The sequence below is a fragment of the Pleurodeles waltl genome, chromosome 8 (genome assembly GCF_031143425.1).
Source record: "Pleurodeles waltl isolate 20211129_DDA chromosome 8, aPleWal1.hap1.20221129, whole genome shotgun sequence".
Taxonomy (NCBI): domain Eukaryota; kingdom Metazoa; phylum Chordata; class Amphibia; order Caudata; family Salamandridae; genus Pleurodeles; species Pleurodeles waltl.
Window position 1 is genome coordinate 454,279,398 of NC_090447.1, and position 20,794 is coordinate 454,300,191.

The 20,794-nt window shown below is 44.5% G+C and overlaps 1 protein-coding gene across 1 annotated transcript in view; it reads right to left on the minus strand.

The window, feature by feature from the left end:
• The window catches only part of AFF3 (ALF transcription elongation factor 3), a 2,012,018-nt gene that overhangs the window by 622,797 nt on the left and 1,368,427 nt on the right, over positions 1 to 20,794 (minus strand). Inside the window, exon 7 of the mRNA XM_069204392.1 lies at positions 14,290 to 14,341. Within this exon, the coding sequence (XP_069060493.1) occupies positions 14,290 to 14,341 (52 nt within the window). The remainder of the gene's footprint in view (positions 1 to 14,289; positions 14,342 to 20,794) is intronic.

A 20,794-nucleotide genomic window follows, 5' to 3' on the forward strand; every position in this document is an offset into this window, starting at 1 on the left:
TTGTAGGATGCCAGAAGTAGGGACCTCCAATCTGGAGAGTAGTCCAAGAGAAAGCGTTCCTGCCAGCAGAGCCGGAGCATGCGCTCCAAGGGGACAGAGTACAGTTTAGACAAAAGCAATCAGTATAGACAAGAGACTAGTTTCTTTGGTGGAGAACCAGAGCACCAAGTAGTTATGGGGCAAGAGGGAAAGAAAGCTGAGCGTGCAATTGTGAAGGTAGGTAATGTTGGAGCGGGAGATAGCACCAAAAGTCAGAAGGGACCTATCATCCAGATGAAGCGTACCGATCGCCAGTTGAGCTTCCTGATGTCTCAGCTGCATCGCCAAGAGGAGCCCAGCCTTCTCCCTATGCTTGAACGTACAATCAGAAAGAGGGCAACAGTCACAAAGACCACAAAACAGTCATCCTACCTTGCACTTTTGATGGGGGTGAGAGGTCACCATTAGGTACCCCCGCTTCATGAAGATGTAAGGTGAAGAAGTAAACAGGCCAGGGGAGGGAAAGGAAGGTCCCGAAACTCCTTCACTGTGCCATTGACATTTACCAACATGACTGTCAGTACCAGGAGGCAGAAGTGCAAGTCCAGCTGCTGGAGCGCTGGTCGCAAGGTCATAAGCATCTTCCGTAAAATGTGGGTTTCGTAGGAGTAGTCTGCAGAGGAAGTGACCTGGTTGCCATTATAAGAATATGGGCCATGCAAGTGGGCTTCAAGAAGGATTATACGCACCTGTAAGAAGCAGGCAATGATTGGGCACAGCCCCTGAGGGGAGGAAGCAAAGCAGGAGGTCCTACAATAAGCCAGATCGAATTCCAAAGTAAGTGCGAAGGACATGGCCAGCGACTGCGGAAGGAGAGACTGAAGGAACTACTGGACATCCTGTGACTCATAGGATTCAGGGACACTTGAAGATGCATTCTTCCTACAACTGTGTTTTTCCAAGTCTGTCAGCTTCCTTTGGTTGTTCCACAACTCATTACTCCAGGTTATTGACTCTGATACCTGTAAATCAAGTTCATCCACCCTGTGTTCCATAGGATCCATGCGGTTCCACAGGAGTCCCTAGCCGCCTTTCAGTAGCTTAAGTTCTGAATTCATTTTCATAGTGGCAGCTTCCACTGTAGCGATGAAGGACTGGATATTCTACAAAGTACACATGACGGATTACCAGGTGACACCCAATGTGGCCAGAGAAAAGGAACCCGATGGGACCTTGTTAGCCAGGGTAGCCTCAGCAAATATCGCCTTCCCCAAAGCCATGGTGAACCCAGGTAGAGAGTTGATGGGAGGACAGGGCTGGGCCAGAGAAGGCCAAGTGCAGTCACTGGAATGTAAATGGGATCCAAGGGGGTGTAGAGGCAGCTGCACAGAACAAGACCAAGGACAGCAAGGGCTCAAATTACAGTAGGAGGCCAACAAGGAGAGAGAGTGCTTCGGGGTGGCTTGTCACTCTTGGGCATACCAATGATACCAGCACCACCCGGCTTGGCCAAACTGCGGTGCTACTACAAATGTCCCCCAGGTGATCAGGTGGCTCAGAACATGGAGATCCCAAGGCCTGGTACAAGAACATCCAGGTGGTGGCTTGGCAGGCGCACACCTCAGTAGCACCAGCACTGCCCCTTTAAAAGCGAGTAAGGGACTCTGAGAGACTCTGCAGGTGGCAGCTTGCCAGGCTGACACACTGGCAGCACCAGCACCACCTCAAAAGAGGAAGCCAAGAACAGTCCCAAAGAAGCAGCCATGTTTTCCAGGTTCCAAGTGTAGCTCTATTGGGGTTCTCGCAGGGCTGCAGCAACTAGACACCAGACTAAAATCCAGAAGAGCCACTTCAATATATTGGGACAAGGCTGTGGGAGCTGGCAGGTGAAGTTGCCTGCTGGGAGGAGAGCAGACAGCACCATCACTGCGCCCATGTTGTGTAGGCAGTTAAGTAATCTAGCCAGATGATGGCTCACTGGAATAAAATTGCTAGTAGCACCAGCACCACCCGGGCCATTGAGCCGGGGAGATCCGGGTGGCGTGGGGAAGGCCATCAGGGCAAAGAGATCTAATGCGGCATAGACTCCAGATGGGAAAGGATGAAGGGTCCTCAACCAGAGTCTAGAGACCATTGCAGGGTCCAGGAGGGGGCACAATAGAGGCCAATGCAGGATTGTGGCTACCAGGAGCCTGACAAGAGTCCAGAGGAATCATCCCAACTGTAGAGGTTGAGGCCAGAGGACCAGAGGATGAGGCCAAAGCACGGCGGCTTGCTGGAGGGAGAACCGGAGGCACCAGCACAGCATCACCAAGAAGGAGGCACCTGGAAGATCCACCTGGGTGGTGACTTGCCGGAGGAGACGTGATGGCAGCACTCCCACCAACCAGGGCAATAAGCTGAGGGAGAGCTGGGTGACATGGCGGGGTCAGCCGGCAATGAGGGAAGCAAGGCGGTCCAGGTCCCAATGCCACATGGGTGAGAGCACCGAGCAGGGCCATCCCATGGCGACTTGTGCTACTGCCAGGGGTATGAGGATGGTTGCATGCCGTGTGGGGAGAGATGCAGCCAGAAAAGTCTCCTCTAGCCCAGGGAATAATGGGGTTCAGAGCAGGAGGCTCTTGAGCTTCAGGAGGGAGCCACCATCTGCATGTGCTGCATAGCTTCGCCCACACACCTCCTGAGTCTTTTTTACATTACATTTTTATGCCTGTAAATTCAGTGACTCTAAGTGCTGTCAAGTGTCTGCTGCAGTAGATATATAAAAAAAGCTTAGGTACTGTTAAAGCCAATCAGCCTGGCTTCAACAAGCCTGGAATTCTACTTTTTATTTCTTTTTTGCAAGCATATGGAATAGACATTAAAAGTGTAAGTGTAATAAAAGTCAAAAGTGCTGCTGTCTAAAGAGAGGCCGAAAAAAAAAAATCTGAGATTGAGCTACTGTTCCTAACACTGAAGCAAAGTACATTTGAGCCATTGAGCTACTGTTCCTAACACTGAAGCAAAGTACATTTGAGCCAGACTGTAGGAAATGCGACTGTTGGCATGGTTACCCCCACTCACTTTTTGTCTAGTGTTGATGCCAACTTTGATTAAAAGTGAGGCTGGGATCCTGCTAACCAGGCCCCAGCACCCGTGTTCTTTCCCAAAATCTGTACCAAGGGCTCTGTGGCCAGGGAAGGTCCCCAAGGGCTGCAGCATGTATTAAGCCACCCTGGGGGGCCCCTCACCATGCACATGTACACTGCCTTTGCAGCTTGTGTGTGCTGGTGGGGAGAAAAAAGCAAAGTCGACATGGCACCCCTCTCAGGGTGCCATACTCACAAACCACTGCCTGTGGCACAGGTAGGACACTCCTCTAGCAGGCCTTACAGCCCTAAGGCAGGGTGCACTGTACCACAGGTGAGGGCATAGCTGCATGAGCAATATGTCCCTACAGTGTCTAAGTCCATTCTTAGACATTGTAAGTGCAGTGTGGCCATATTGAATATATGGTCGGGGAGTTTGGCATTACAAAATCCACAACTCCATAATGGCGTCATTGAATATTGGGAAGTTTGAAATCAAACTTCTCAGCACAATAAACTCCCACTGATGCCAGTGTGGGATTTATTGAACAATGCACACAGAGGGCATCTTAGAGATGCCCCCTGTATTTTAACCAAACTGCTAGTGTAGGGCTGACTGGTCTGTGCCAGCCTACCACTTTAGACATGTTTCTGACCACATGGGGTGAGAGCCTTTGTGCTCCAGGTGGTCAGAAACAAAGCCTGTCCTGGGTGGAGGTGCTTCACAACTCCCCCCTGCAAGAACTGTAACACCTGGTTGTGAGCCTCAAAGGCTCAAGCCTCGGGTTACAGAGCCCCAGGGCACTCCAACTAGTGGAGCTCCCTCCCCCCCTCCTGGCGACCTGACAAGAAGAAGAAGGACTGCATAGCTGAAACCGCCAGCAGAGAAGAAGGAAGACAACAACTGATTTGGCTCCAGCCCTACTGGCCTGTGTCCTGATTCAAAGAACCTCTAAAAGAACAGCGACACATCCAGCGGGACCAGCAACCTCTGCCAAGCTCCAGCAGACTGCCCTGCACTCGAAAGGACGAAGAACTCCCAGCGGCCCTGTCCAAGAAGTAACAACAACAAAAGATTCCCACCTCACTCCGAATGTGTGAGTCCTATCCACTCTGCACCCAATGCCCACGGCTAGTGTTCAGGTGGCCCAACCAGCTAGAGAGGATCCCCAGGCGATTCCAAGCTGGTGCCCACCCTGGATTGACCTCTCCACCCCTACACAATGATGCCTGCAGAGGGAATCCTGATGACCCCCTGACCACGAAAGCTCCGGAGGAAGATATCCTACGCTCAAAGACCCACTGCACCCGCAGCTCCCAGGCTTTGGAGAAACCGACCCCCAGTGCAGCAATGGTCAGGAGGCAGCCCTACTCCTTGTACAGACTGTGGTTTGCCTGAGACGGCACTTTGGACCATGCCTTCAGCCTCTGAGTGACCTCCGGGATCCCCTCATAGAGAATCATTAGAGACCCGACATCTTGTTTGCACCCTGCACCCAGCCGCCCTAGTGCTGCTGAGGATGTATGTTTGGTGCCTAATGGTGCCCCCCCCAGTGCTCCTCTAAGCCCCCCAGGTCTGCTCTCCGAAGTTGCGGGTACTTACCTGCCTGCAGATCTGAAACCGAGTGCTCCTAGTCTCCATAGGAGCCTATGTTAATTTTGCCTACACTTTGACCTCGGCACCCGGCCGGCCCCGTGCTGGTGGTGGTGGATGTTTGGGGTTAACTTGAACACCCAACCTGTGGACTTCCTAATCCCCGGAGACTGGAACTGTAAGTGTTGTACTTACCTGCAAATCAATCTAACTTTTCTTCCCCCCAGGAACTGAATATTGCACTGTCTCAAGTTTTAAAACAGATTATTGCCAACAAAACCTGTATAACTTATCGATTTCAAACAAAGTACTGTAGATACATGTGTGAAATACAAATCTATTGAAATATTTACCTACAACTTGAATCTTGTGGTTCTAAAAATAAATTAAGAAAATATATTTTAACAATATAAAAACCATTGGTCAGAAGTTATGTCATTGAGTGTGTGCTTCTTGTATTGTCTGTGTGTGTACATCAAATGCTTTGCACAACCCTCTGATAATCCTAACTGCTCGACCACACTACCCCCAAAAAGAGCATTAGTCTTATCTATTTTAGCCTCTGTTGATCCTCTGGGGAAAACCTACACAGATGTATATATGTGCAAGAGTAAAATGCCATCACTCACAATAAAGAAAGCCAATGACTGGAGTGGGCTGATCCATTGCTCTATGTTGTAGGCTGTGGTGGGCAGAAGAAACATGGGAACGCCACTTGAACAGAGCAACAGTCGAAAAGGGACTGACCGAAAACTCTTGCATGTATATTTACATGTAAGTATTTTTACTAGGATTTTTTGGTGGAAACATAATGCTGTCAACACAGTCAAAGTTATCTCAATGAGGAACCTACAAAAATGGAAAACATTACTAAATAAAGTATTCTCAAACTGGAACTAGGTAAAAGAGTACTAAGATTTTCAGAGCTTCAGACAAAATATAGCTTTTGCCACTTCTATGCTCCTTTAACCTTGCAGTGAGCAGTTGCGGCTTGTGGGGCTCACGGGGGGAGCGGCTGGCACATGGGGGAGATGGTGGGGGACATTAAAAACATACAAATTAAATACATTTTTAAAAACTTTCCTTCGCTCCGCTCCTCTCCTCCACCTCTGCAGGCTGTCTCCAGCCCAGCAACTGTGTTGCCGGGCTTGAGAAAGCATACTGCACATTGTGTGTTTGGCCGGGCCAAGGCAGTCGGCCAAACATACATGCACAGTGGGGGGAGTGCACAGTGCACTCCCCTCACTACTCGTCACCTCACATGCCCTGCCCTTTAACAAGGAAAGGATAATAAACGCAGTTTATTTTTCTTTCCTTGTTAAAGGATTTGCAACTGTTGCTGCTGGTGGGGGCGCAGCAATCCTCCGCCTTAGTGGAGGAGCTGTCATTGGTAGTAAGGTAGTTATAGAGGCGATTTGTGGTAATCTGGTACCTTCTTGGGGCTACTTGGTGTGGTGCCATATGTCAACTGTCTACAGTGAACTCAATGCAGCACTGGACCTGGTTAAAAATCCTCCCCCATAGCCTTGTCTCAAACCTCCTCTAAAAGGAATGGTGGCTGCACCCTCAGAAAGTATTAGAAGCTTTGAATGGTCATTCTAGTTAATTTGTCTCTTAGAGGATATCATGATTGCATATGTTGCCTATAACAAAAGAAGGAATGCCAAAGGTATACAGAAAAAAATAATCTATTGTTTGTTTATGCTCAAATCTTAGAAGCTTGCATGGTCAACCTCACACAGGATCCAGAGTCACATCTCATGAAATGTTGTATATATGGTGGAACATTAGGACTAAGGTTTCTTGTTACAAAGTACAAAGTGTACAGGGTTTAATTTGCATATCTATTTGCAGAAATGTATAAGCACAAACCTATTAACCAGAAATAGAAAACTCAAAGCCCCAAGAAGAGAAATACAGAGTATAAAATATGAAAGATTAAGAAAGGATAATGGGAAAGATATTTTAAACATCAAAGTATTTCAGGAATATCATGTTTTAGGCTCTTTTAGAACAATGCTGAACAGCAATCACGCAAGAGAAAGAAGATGGAAGGGGTACACTTACATTGTTAATTTCATAAAAAAGCAAATTTGCATTTCCTAATAAGTATGGGCTAAATTTATTTTCTCACGTTAGATGTTCAATATACAAACTATACCAAAGGAGCAAGCCAGGTACTCTCTATGTGGTACATCTCAGATTAAACGTAAGCTAAGTATTAGCTACTCTATCCTGTGACCAAGACACTCTCTGCTCTTACTAAAGGTGGGCAACATCTGTGGATGTCTGGTGGAAATGGCCCTTTTTGCAGAGTCATCCCTAAACTTTTTGCCTCCTTCCTCCTGTTTTTCTGACCAGTTTTTGTTGGCTTTAGGAATCTGGGAACTTTACCACTGCTAGCCAGTGCTAAAGTGCATATGCTCTCTGTGTAAATATTACTGTTGATCGGTTTATCCATGATTGGCATATCTGATTTACTGGTAAGTCCCCGGTAAAGTGCACTAGAGGTGCCCAGGGCCTGTAAATCAAATGCTACTAGTGGGCCTGCAGCACTGATTTTTCCATCCACATGAGTAGCCCTGTAGACATGGCTTAGCCCTGCCACTGCAGTCACTGTGTGTGCAGTTTTAAACTGCCAATTCGACCTGGCAAGTGTACCCACTTGCCCGGCCTAAACCTCCCTTTTTCTACATGTAAAGCACTACTAAGGTAGGCCCTAGGTAGCCTCATCAGAAGGGTGCAGAGAATTTAGAAGGTAGTACACGTACTGGTGTGTTTTACATGTCCTTACAGTGAAATACTGCCAAATTAATTTTTCATTGTTGCAAGGCCTATCTGTCTCATAGGTTAAAATGGGGGCTGCCCTTAAATAACTTTCAAGTGCAGTTTCCCTTTGAGAGCTGATAGAGATTTGGAGTTTGGGGTCTCTGAACTCACAATTTAAAAATATATATTTTAGTGAAGTTTGTTTTTAGATTGTTAGTTTGAAAATGCCACTTTTAGAAAATAGGCGTTTACTTGCTTAAACCATTCTGTGACTCTGCCTGTTTGTGGATTCCCTGTCTGGGTCAACCTGACAGTTGCGCTGTTGTGAATTCCCTCTAGACAGTGACACAAAGGAAACTGGAGTGTAGCCTGCATATCCTGATGGGCCATGTGGGATAGAGTGGAGGGAGAAGTGGTCACTTGTACCTGAAAGGGCTGTGCCTGCCCTCACACAATGCAGTCTCCGAGCCCCTGGATTGTGTCTGGGGCCTGGCCTGGGCATGGCAGGATCTTGTGAACAACAGAGACTTTCCTTTGAAGTATGCCTACTTCAAAGGCAGAAAGGGGTGTAAGTAGTGGACCCGAAACCCCAGACTTTTAGAATCTTTCTAGAATCAAGAGGAACCTCTGCCAAGGAGAAGAGCTGAAGAGCTGGAGGAGGAATATTGCCCCTTTGCTGTGTTGCTTTGCTGGGTTGACCTGCAGTTGCTGTTACTGCCTTAAAAGAGAGCAAAGGGTGAACTTTGGTGTGTATCCTGCTTGCGAAAGTTCTCCAAGGGCTTAGAGTAGAGCTTGCCTCCTGTTGGAAGTCTCAGGGACACCAAAGACTTCAGTTTCATCTGCCTACAGCACTGGGAATTGTGTGCTTTGTGCTTTTCAGGATGAAAAACCACTGCAATGCCACCAGCGATGCTGCTGGCCTGCACTGTGACCTGCCTACGCTGCATGAAGCATCACTGCCCTTCTTCGAACCGCATCCCTGGTCTCACCGCCACCGCCACCAAGCTGCTGCTTGAACCATGACCTGTGGGCCCGTACTCCGGCATCACCTTGCTCACACCGCAGCCTGGGCATCCCTGAATGTGCCGCTCCTGCTGACACCGGTGTCTCTGACTGCACCGTGGCCTGTGGATACCGCTTGTGAGGAACATGAAGCACTGTCCCCTCCTGCACCACAGCCCGGCCCAACAAAGCCAGCAGCATCGACTCCAGTGTAGTCAACAGACGTCCCTGTCTGTACGCGACATGTGGATGCCGCATGGAGCCTGTCCCATGCCACACTGCTGACTTGGCCATACAGACGACAGTGCTTCAGCAATGACACGGCCACTGCCTGCACCGTGTCCTGGTGACACCACACATCACACTGCCCCACTGCACACAACAGCCCTGGTCTCACCGATGCCGCTGGATGCCGTCACCGAGCTGCTGCCTACACCATGACCTGTGGGCACCCAACATCACACTGTCCTGCTTCGCACCACAGTGTGACGCCATGGTGATTCGCGGCATCCCCCTCGAGGGCCATGGTCGGTCTGCGTTTCGGGTGAACAAGCCTGCCGCAGGCCGTTTTTTGGGCTGCAACCTGTTTTCTTGACCGCGCCGTGGCTCAGGAATCCTCTCTTGGGCTCTGGGTGACACCACGTTCGCTTGAGGCCACCGTAGTTTTCATTACCTGCTTGCTGGACCTGTTTTTCTTTTTTCTTTCTTCTTTTTCCTTGTGCCCGTATTTTCTTCTTCCCAGGTGTCTGTGTTTCCCTCTCTGCATGCGGTGCTTACTACCTTTTCTAAAATGGCTATTTTGCCATTCACCTGTGTGTGGCTTTCTCAATCCAAGATAGTATCCTTAGTTCTTCCTGCATGTCACTTCCTGTTTGTCAATATAAAAGCACAGAAGGTTTTCTTTTCCTTACGTTGTAAACACTTCTGTCCTGTTGGTGCTCCTCGCTCCTGCTTCCCGTGTTTTTGGACCTATCCTGTTTTTTGCCTGCAGTTTTGTTGCTTCTCATTCTTAATTCCTTTCTGCTTCTCTTTTTGCCTCTTCTCATGAGTTCCTGTGATCTGAAGTTTTCTCCCAATATTTGAGTTTTTCCTCTGTAACTCCTTCTGGAGGTTATGGCCTGCTAGGCGTGTTACTGTCAGCAGCACCGTGGCTGCTGGAAGGGGTCACCCTTACCTTGGCCAATCCAGAACAAGCTTGAAACCAGGTGGTTTCCCGAGACTGGCAGAATACAGTGGTAAGAAAGGTGCAAACTGTGACAGGCAGCCCCAACGCCATCCACGCCAGCGCTCCTGACCTCATCAGCCCGGAGTTCAATCCACAACATGTGTAACTTCAAGGGCCCGATGACCCCCGCACCTACTCCGGAACCAACACTGTGACGCCAGCGACCCCACTCTCCAGATCTCATTGTGAGGATCACGATGCCCTGCAATTTCAAAGTTACTGTTTGCGGGTCTTCCCAACACTGTAGCTGGCCCGCAATGCTGCAGCCGGCCTGAACTGTTGGTTTTGTTGATCACAACGCCATGATAGCCCCAGGTGGAGCTATCAATTTCAAGGAACTGTATTTTTAAGTAATTCTTGCAAAATTCATATCTTTATTACTGTATGTTGTATTTTTCTCGTTTTGGTCTTGTTTTACATAGATAAATATTGTTTTATTTTTCTCTAAAACTGGTGTTGTGTCCTTTTGTAGTGTTTTCACAGTATTACTGTGTGTTATGTGCAAATGCTTTAAAACATTGCTTCTGAGATAAGCCTGACTGCTCGTGCTAAGCTACCTAGGGGGAGAGCAGGGGTTATCTGAGCTGGTATCTCCCTTATTCAGACTAGAGTGAGGGTCCCTACTTGGACAGGGAGAAAACTGACTGCCAACTAGAGACCCCGTTTATGACAAGGTCCATCTGAATGGATAGACTGTGGCTCCCATGAAGATGTATCCAAAAATCCTGATCAAGGAATATGTGAGTCGATCACTTTGTGAAATTGTAATTCAGTCTTCATGAGTAGCAATTACATGGCAGCTACCACTACCTTGTACTTTGGTACTCCTGGCACTGCCAGAGCTTCCAATAAACTGAAAAAAGGATTTTTGTAGCCTTTTGCAGTAAGTTGGTACCACCAGTAGGTTGTCCCCTAAAGCTGACACACAATACTTCATTCTATAGCAGACCTGGCCCAGGTTACGCTTGCCTTTAAATGTTTTTCAACAATGGAGCACAGTTTCACAAGTCTTAGGCTTTTATTTAACAAACCAATGTCACATGGAGGCATTAAAATTAGTTACTGATGAAATAACTGGACTACAAAGACTAGAATAGACTTGGAAAATGCAGCCTAAGTGACATCAAGTTATGTGGTTAGCACATAATAAATAAAAGTGCCTGATCGAGAACGATAAACCATTCTATTTAGTTTATAATTAAATATGACGGTGGGCTTGTTCTCTGGAGATGAGGCATGTTCCACTTAAGAGAGCATAATTTGGCTGTGCCACAATGTGTTCCGGAAAGGGAAGTGAAATGCACTTGACAACATGTATAATGTGTGTTTAATTGTACTCATGTCAATGAAGAAACAGAGAGTTGTGAATTAAAATGCATTTTTAACTAGAAACATATAATGATTATATACTAATCACATGTGCAGCATTATTCCTTGTACTAATAATATGACTTCTGAGTTAATCAACATTTTTATAGTTAGTGCTCATTTATTTTACTCATGTGAAATGCATGTATAACCATGTATTTGCATGTTCATTGAGGTTTCTGCTAGGTTAGCTGAAGATGAGGTCTGAAAATGTTCTATTGTGTTTAACCTATAACGTGAACGTTGTGTGTTTCTTTACTTTTGAGTGCATCCACAGAAGCCTTCTTTTAATGAAAAGCTTATTGTTAGTGATGAAGTCAACATTTTAGTGCTGTCTCTCATCTCACAGAAGTCATCAATATGTGACAATATATGCATTATGTTAATCAAAGTACTAATAGTTTGGATGTAGAAAGATGCCATGCAAAATCATTTTAATAGAACATTTGTTTAAACTATTGTTAGAAAACCTGGGGGTATTGTTTATAAATCATATATTTGCACAGTTTAATTGATATGATTTTATAACTTAGACTTTAGACTAACAGAATATTTTGAAATTATATTGAATTTCTGATGATTAATGATTTAAATATGTGTGTAAAAATAGAGAAATGCAATTTGTGTTATATCCATTTAAATGGATTAGAAGAGTCTTTTAAAATGGATGTAGCATGTATATTTTTGAAGCATTATAAATGTTGAAAACATAAATTTGCATATTAAAAGTGTGATTATTAAAGCATATTAATTAATTGTATTGCTTTGATCCATTTGCGTTTGCCTAAGTGAGACCTGTTAGCTTTGCATGTCATGACTGGGCAGGAAATGCTGATTCATTTTCATAACATGAGCTTTTTTTCAGATTTTGTAATGGGCCATATTGTTTACACATAGAAAGAAAGTGTAACTGTGTCCTTGAGTACAGAATATCCTGAGTAGATGGACTAACAAATTATACAAATGTTTCAATCATGTGTGGAGCTACATGGAAGGATGAGGTTCCCATGACCAAAACTGGAAATGGAAGTCAGTGTTTCAACCTGGAGTCGTGTGACTTGATTATCATTGGATGATGCCTCTTCAAAGTGATATGGACTGGTTTTCTGAGCAAATCAAATTGCTTCATGAATTTTAATATACTGCTGATCAGTTGGACTTTGGTCAGATGCTTTGCAGATTTTCCAGACGCATTTCGACCTGAACCCTTGCTAAAGAAGAACCCAGCATGCTGAGCACTTTAGAGCGGTATCTTTTTCTCTGCTTGTCTATGAGATGCCCCACTAAGACTTAGAGAATCTTCCCTATCCCCTTTCAGAAGACTCTTTACTGCACTTCTGACATGCTGATGCTTTCCCTTTTTACCTATCTTTTGCCCACCTTAGTTAGTACATTATTACCTGAGATTTCTTTTTTACCAAATTCTTTTTGCCCTTTTTGCCCTTTTTGTCTAGTTTGTCTTTTGCCCGCGTGTATTTCACCCCACAAGTGTTAATCCTTAATTTGGCCATGGTAGGGCTGAAAACTGTAACTTTAATGTTTTGGAACTGACTGATGATTGTTAAGACTGAGCAACATTTACTATCTATATCACAATTGATCTTATTAATGTTTCACATTTTTCTCATTGAATGGCTAGTCTTATTGAAGTTAGTCCACCTGAATCTATTACATCACCTTTAGCAACTCTTGGTGGTTCTGTATCTTTATACCTTTGTCTTAAGAGTGATTTACATTACTTTGAGCTTAGGTTTGTAATAAACCCCATGACTTTATTTCTGACTGGAGTTTTCCTTGTGTGGCCAAATGGGTCACACTGTCAATTTAGGTGGTGTGTATTGAAATTGAATCGAATGGTTCTACCACATCCTGTCTCAGGGTCCAAGGTCCATCAGACTCAATGAGCATTAATTCCTGAAAAGGATAAAAATATTCCAGCATTAGTTATAGATAAGAGAGGTATGAGAAGACAGGTTGCCAAGAACAGGAGTATTAAAGAGGAGTTGTGAAGGAGAACTCTCCTCCGGATTCCTGAAGATGAGAGAGATCCAAAGGTCGTCCTGATGGCTGAACCAAGTTATGAAGGCCTAATTTAAAGAATACCATTCCTGACCTTGCACAAACTATGGAAAGTTACTGGCAGTGATGGCAACTATAAAAGTTTGAGGGGATAGGAGTGTTTTAGCTAGCTAGAGATGCAGACCCTTTTTGCCCTTTGACTAGAGCACAAATTTAGAGAGGTACAGATCAATGTTTACTTTGCTTCGCTGATGTGGCTTTATGCTACGCACATCTCTCTGGCAGGAGCGTCTATTTTACTTCTATTATTTTAGTTAGATCACTTTAGGGCTTCACATAGCCTATAAGAGTAGCTAGACTTCTATAGGTGCAATTGTTAGGCAGAAGAATCAAAGCTTGAACTTGGAGCACCAAGTCTTATTCCTCATTTTCTGTATTGTGGCTACTGAATTTTTGGTGTGCCTTATGTTGGTGTTTTTCAGTTTTATCTGATGATTTATCACACATTTGGTAATTTTGCACTTCTATAGCATGTTTTTAGACTCATTTACATAAGTTTTCCTTTGAATTTGTAATAAATCTTTTGAACGTTAATGTTACCTCTGAGATTCAATGTGTGACCAAATGGGCTGCATTGTAATTTTAAGCTGAATGGCTTGTGTTTCTCTTCACCCCTGGGAACTTGAAAAAGATTCATCAGACCCAAGAAATCAAAAATAGTGCCAGATGCGGGATCACACTTGAAAGAGCATACACCCCTCTGAAGTTCATCAACAAGTAAGGAATAGAGGTTTGGTCAAGTCTCTGAGCCCGTCAAATATTGATCTGACAATTATAATACTGCTTTCTCTGGACCAGTCGTTTTTATAATATGTACCTGCCCAGTCAAGACGGTGCTCCATAAAACGAGCTTAGACTTTAGTGTGCCACCTGCCTGTGGTGCTAAGATACTGCTAAAGGAACCACAAATATTCTTTAATCAATTTATGTTTACTGCTAAGTTGCTTTACACTGTTCCTGAGCCTATTACAACGGTTACGTCTGATACTTCAGAGCATTACTTACATCTCCAAAATAGTTTCTGCCTATGTTGGAACCTTGGGAAAACACATTTGTATGAAACACAAATTTAATCACAAAGAGAATTCAATTTTATCAAAATTAAGCGTGCTACTCGGTACCCTCCTTCAAGTTTAGAGCTGCTCAATAGTCCTTAAAAAATGACAACACTCATCTCTGCTAATTAAAACAGAAAAATTACTTACGAAATGTTCGATGCACTGCTAACAGGATCATTTGACACCACGTCCCCTCGCCCTAGATGTATAAAAAAAAACAAATCAGGTCTCGCTGTTGTTATCATGCATGTAGCGTTTCATTTCAATAGCAGACCATTGTTCGCTGTAAAAGCACTCCATAGCCCGCAGCTTTGATCTGTGGGAGCGCTTCCTATGCCAGCAATTTGTCCTGGGCGCTGATTAGTAATAAGGTACTAAAGTGCTTATTTACAAACAGCATTTGAGCTGAGTGCGGGAAGCGCTGCCAGAGCGCGAAAAGGTCGCAGATGGGGCTCATTTTCCTCCACTCCAGTTTATTGAATAGCCAGAGAATGAAATCCATTTGCATGTTAAGAAATATCTGACAAGACTTGTTTTGTTTTCTTAAAGCGCAGCATTTTCCTCTATTTCCTACCTTAGAAGGACTTGCACAGGAGCTGCAGCGTTTCACCCGCATTCTTAATCACTCCCTCAAGCGCTAGGCAGGGGCGCTAACCCTTACAGGACCCCCAAACCTTTCAGAGGAGCTCCACTTCGCCCACGGCCAATGAATATTTGTGAGCTATGGAAGGCTCAGGGGCCCATCTTTACATTCTGCAGGAGCCCCTATCATTTTACATTACTCCACGGAGGCGGGGCAAAGCTCCGGTTGCCTACGTAATAGGACTTTATGTAAACTCAATTCTATAACTCCAGGTACCAGGCAATGTCGTTTACAGGAAGCCAGTTTTGAGAGTGTTGGATAACGACTTGCAGAAAAGGCCCTGGGGGATATTTAAAGGTTGTTGAATGGGGACATAGGCCAAAAATAATTTGGAGCCCCGCTCACCATCACCCACCTCATTTAGCCATAGAGAACCGTAGGGTTTCCACCAGCAGAACCTCCGCTGGCTTTGCTGGTGGAAATCCTTGACCTGATGGCCTGTCAACTACTGGCATTCCAGGCCACTCCTTGTTTTAGAAAAACAAACAATTGTACTGTGCAGGGCCAACGAAACATGCAACCCAATTAACAGACAGTTCTGCCTTCAGTGCAACCTCACTGGCAGTTGTGCTGAAGGCAGAGATCCTCACCTGGGATAACGTGTCCCATCTTAGATAAGTTAATTAGTCTGGGGCTCGTTTTAGGCCAATGAATCTTTTGACCCTGATTGAAGACACCTTAGGATGAGACAATTAATCAACATAGCAATTAATAGATCAATAACATCATCAATATTCACTATAACAAATCGATTACATTTGCATAGTGGCATAAGTAAGAATCAAATCACACCAAGCCCTCTCAGTCATGAGAAACCTCACAATATTCTGTAAGATTTATGATAGTTATTCCCTATTGATTACACTCTACTAGCAAGTTTATTAGTCTCAAAACCATAAAACACATAAACACTGTTATAATATGGCAACTCAAATAAGATTTAATCAAAGCAAAAATCATAAACATTAGAACAAAGCACAACGTCAACAGGGGTTAATCTTGGCAGAGTATCATTAGCGCATTATCCAACAACGCATAGATTCAGTCATTTGTCTATTTGCGTCCGTTTAGTGAATTCCTTAACTAACCTCAAATTAGCATTAGCATGTTGGGCTTCATGCAAAACAATTTAGCAACACAAATTTAGAAAACATCTAACTATGGTCTCTATCAAAAGGAAGCAGTTGGTACCTAGAAAGAAAAGGCAAACAGACAATTACAATTTTATCATTATATAGTTACCCTCCATAATGGGTCAGCATACAGAGTCAATCTTAGTCCTCAGGACATCAGTTGATTCGCCATCAGCCATGAAACACAGCAAAGTTCAGCAAGACAATAAGGGACACTTCCCTCATAGGGAGGAATAGTATGAATCGGGCAAGGCAGAATAAGGATGGTTCGAAGAGATAAACCCGCAAAGTCTTTAAGACAGAGTGACAAAGTGTCTAGGCAATAGCAAAGGCACGCAATAGCTATGGCAAAGGAATGGCATATATTGGCTGATTTCTCCTGGTGTCAAAGGATTATATTAAACTTGTTGTACCGTCCCCTAATTTCCAATTGGGCAAGTTTTGGTGCACCATTATCTCCATCCAATGGTTTACTTGTCACCTCATTAAGATTGTCACCTCATAACAGTTCTCACGTAGTTTATTGGCTTCTGTAATTGACGTCTCCGACGGGCAGAATGTCAGGTACAATTTCATGTTCTTGCGGTCCTCTCACAGACCCAGTCAGTAGTTCCATTGTCTATACCAGTTCAGGCGACCTTGTGCCTGTTGCAAGTTTACAATGTTGCATTCGGCAAGAATGTCTCCTTGAGCAAGTCGAGTCTCATGAGAAAGAATTTACTACGGTTTAACACATCTTCCTAGCTTCTGGAAAAGTACGACTACATGTCCTTCAGCAAGTCAGCACATTGCACGTTAGAAAAACACATTTAATAGGAAACCGGGCCGTTAGGCCCCGACTCATGCGAACTAAGGCCTAGTGATTAATTAGCAAAACCTTAACATATAACTCTTAATACAAAATCATACATTAGTAAATTACTATTTCATTATTAGTCAGTTTCAATTATCATCGTATACTTTGATGGCCACTCCCAGTGGGCACATTTCAAACACACGTTTAGTAAAAGCATATTAATAAATTTTCTATGCAGCATCATTACACATTAATTCGCAAACATTTCATGTTAATTTTGATTGTAAAACTACACTCCAACACCTGGCAGGCAGGTACCTCATAGTAGGTCTGCTGGCCTAGTGGCCTGGCAGGCAGCTTCCAAAGTCTAACCCTGCTAGAGATTTTGCTGCCCTAGGTTAACATACAGCAGCAAACAACAAAGTGATCGAATGAACGCGTGATGTAACTGCCGCCATTGCCCAGACGTGAGTCCCATGCTCGCTATGCATACTGGACTCAAGCTGTTTCTCACTGAAGAAAACTAAGTAGGTTAAAAATGGTGTGTGATTCCCTGTGTTCCTGTCTGGAGGGGACCTGGCCTAGACTTTGGGCTGGACTGTTCCTATTGGTGCAGGTCTAAGACGGATTTGCATTTGGCAGTTCGCCCTCTAGAGTGGCACAGTGAGCGAAAATGAATGGTCTGGAATGCAGCCCCAAGCGATCGCCAGCAGCTGCACTTAATTCAAGTACCCTTTCTATCACCTTGTTGATCTTATCCTAGGTGAATACACACCAAAACATCTTCTCCCTCATATAATCCACACACACAAGAGAAGCCAATGTCCTTGTCGGCTATTGTAAATCATATGCATTTACTTTCCAATTAAAAGAATAAATGAGCTTACAACTCAGGCCAAGTGAAAACAGTTAAAGAGAAGTTACCCTGGTTAGCACATTTAAGATGTGCCATTTTCATTATCACAGAACATCCAAATATAATACTTGTATATTTATTTAGAAGTGTATGGCTTTTGCAAGTTCGGATTGTGAAATGGTAGAGAAAACCATTACATTTTAATAAAATCTCAAACAGCACATCATATTTAGTGTTTAACAACATGTTGAGAAGCAAATGTGCACCTCAATAAAAACCTTTTGGGTACTTGTCTCTTCTGCATGTAGGATCTCGCTACCTTTCACCACATGCCACTCCTGACAAATGTCTGGGTTTGCCAGTTTTTTGGACTGGCACTATCTATTAGTTCTGCAACTTCTGCCAGGGATTCTATGTATGCAGTGAAGTAACATCACAATACTCAAACTACCCTCTAGTGATGTTAAAACAGACCCAATGCACAAACAATCTGTGCAACTATTTTGAACTTAGATGTCCAACTCACTTGTTTTACAAATATAACGTCACATTTATTTAAAAAACCTATTGACAATGGAGAGGTCCCATTTGTACCCATACGTACACTCCTCTGTAGCGCCGAACTGAAATTAAAATTTGCATCTGCCATTTTGCCACCCATTAGGTAGAAAGGGAATTCTGTAATAGATTTATGCCCAGGTGCAAACAACTGACTCAGTTTCTCTGATTACATCCCGAATTACATACCACGTTTTCAGCACCGTAGTGACTGACTGCAAGCCTGATTTTAGCAGAATGACTTACATTATCATCCTAGCCTTATATTGTGCTTATATGTTTGTATTGCTTTTCAATCAATAACTAAAGCAGAAAGTACCATGCACTATAACCTTATCTCCTGGTACATAGTCACAATGTGCACTTACCAAACTTCCTTTCCACCCCTACCACGAATGGAGCTTCTCCAGATTGAGAAGTGAAAGTGGTATCGAGTACACATGCAGCAGGTCACTTCTACAATATTGTGATTCACAATATTATTACTCTAGTTTTCTCCCCAAGAGATTCTAAAAAAACAGCCCCATCGCTCCCCCTTAAATCAGAAACACAGTAATGAGAACCCTGTGTGACAGATAATCAAGAAGCAGCTCCCGCATCCTTGGAAAATGTAGATTGTTCCGGTAATTTTGCTGGCTAGTCTTTCCCGGGATCATATGCACCAAAACATCTGAAGCAACTGGGCTAACGAGGGTGCCTCCACCTTCTTCCACTGAAATGCAAAGGGCAACTTTGCTGCCGCTAAACATTGTCAAATGAGATGTCTATCAGACCTGCATATATAGTCATATTCCCAAATGGCCCTTAAATACAGGGTACTCCAGTATTCGTTTTAGAGATTCTGCCATACCTTTCCAAAAACCTGATATTGTGGTCAATCCGCGAACATTTGGTTAATGTCTCCCTCGTGGCATACCTCCTCCAGCAACCCTGTCTAGTAGTGGGATACCTGTGGTTGAGCTGCACTGGTATATCATGCCAGTTATGGAGAATTTTGTAGAATATTGGACAATTTCTAGCACAAGATGAGCATTTATGTATATCTGTCCTGAAGATGCGATCTGCATGCTCAAAATTGGTTTCAAAGTTGACATTAGGAGTAATGGAGGCAGGGACTAAGTCAAGTAGTGTGTGCGTTTTTAAACTATGCCTTCAGAGACCTAGGGCCATATGTACAAACACATTTTCCCATAGACACAGAATGGGTAAAACCATTTGCTACATCTGGCCCCTAGTCCACTAATTGAGGCAACAAGGACTCGAATGGAAATGTCTTTTTAAGTGGCTGCTTGTTTCATCTGAGGGTGGAGGACCCACAGACACGGCTGAGTATAGCGAAATTTCTCTATCTCAACAAGACTAAAATCCCACGTACATTGAGTTTAGGATTTTGTAGACTCCTCTCCAATTCATACCGACTCTATAAACCTTTTTTCTTTGCACATTGAAGTTAACCACTCACAGTTTTGGGATGAATTCACTTAAAAAAATATTGGAGTGTTTGGGAATGGGAAGGTTGCAAAACCCAGCTTTACTGATAACTTGACTCACATGGAAGGTCAAGGCCACAATGGTGCTAAGGTACAACCTGGGTGGTCTTTGCCTCCTCTATCACATTAGGAGCCACAGTCACCTACAAACTAAATTATGATCCATTATCACCCAGGGTTTGTCCGTCTCCAGGTCAGACCATTCCACCACAGCTTTTAGTTGTATCAAAGCGTAGTAACGTTTTGTGCTGTAATGTTTGTATTATTAGGCGAGATGCAGTGGTGGGAATGATCTCCTTTGCACGGGTGCTGCTATCTGGCAAGGGACAAGTCGCTGGAAGGCCACTAGGATGTTGGTTCAGGCCGGGTGCATATTGACCTAGGGATTGGAGGATACTGTGCCCTGACACAGTTCCAGGTTTGTGTTCAGCGGTCATGGGGTGCCGGGGGGTAAAATTGATCCGAACTTCTTGCTGCAGAGAGATGGGCCATTACGTTTGATAGCAGGGCCAGGAATCAGAGCCATAGAATGGTGAGAAGGGCTATGGGAGCGAGGGTGTGGGAAGCAGCCTGTGCAAGGGTGTAGTGTAACAGGCTGGGAGGTAAGATGAGGTGCTGATGTGTGCTTGGATAAGGTAGGATGGGTTAGAGAGGGTCAAGGTCAAATTGAGGAAGGATGAGTAACAGATAGAATTCAGTATGGCGAAATAAAATAAAGAGGGGGGTGCGTGTTGAGGTGAAGGAGAAATGGCAGCGTGAGATGGAGAGGATGAGATATGAGATAGATTTAGCACGAAAGAGAAGGGGGCAAGGTAGGGCAGGGGTGCCCAGCATCCGGTTCATTTCAAAAGGGCTTGGGGGGGAGAGTTGCAAGCAGGGGAGGAGGAGGGTTCACAAGTGGGTGGGGGGGGGGAGTGGGAGGTGGAAAGCAGCAGGAGGGGACCATGAGGGCATTCATCTAGGGAGAGGAGAGGAGAGGGTATTGTCATTCAGGATTATTATGATTTAGCGAGCTATCTGTGATAAAGGCTGCCCATGTTTGCTCATACTGGTAGTTTGATCTTGCATTAGGTATATAACACGTTCGTGTGCAGCGGTTCGGATCATTGCCACCATCCACTCTTCCAATATGGGAGGGGCAGGGAACCTTCAGTGACGGAGGATACAGATCTTGGC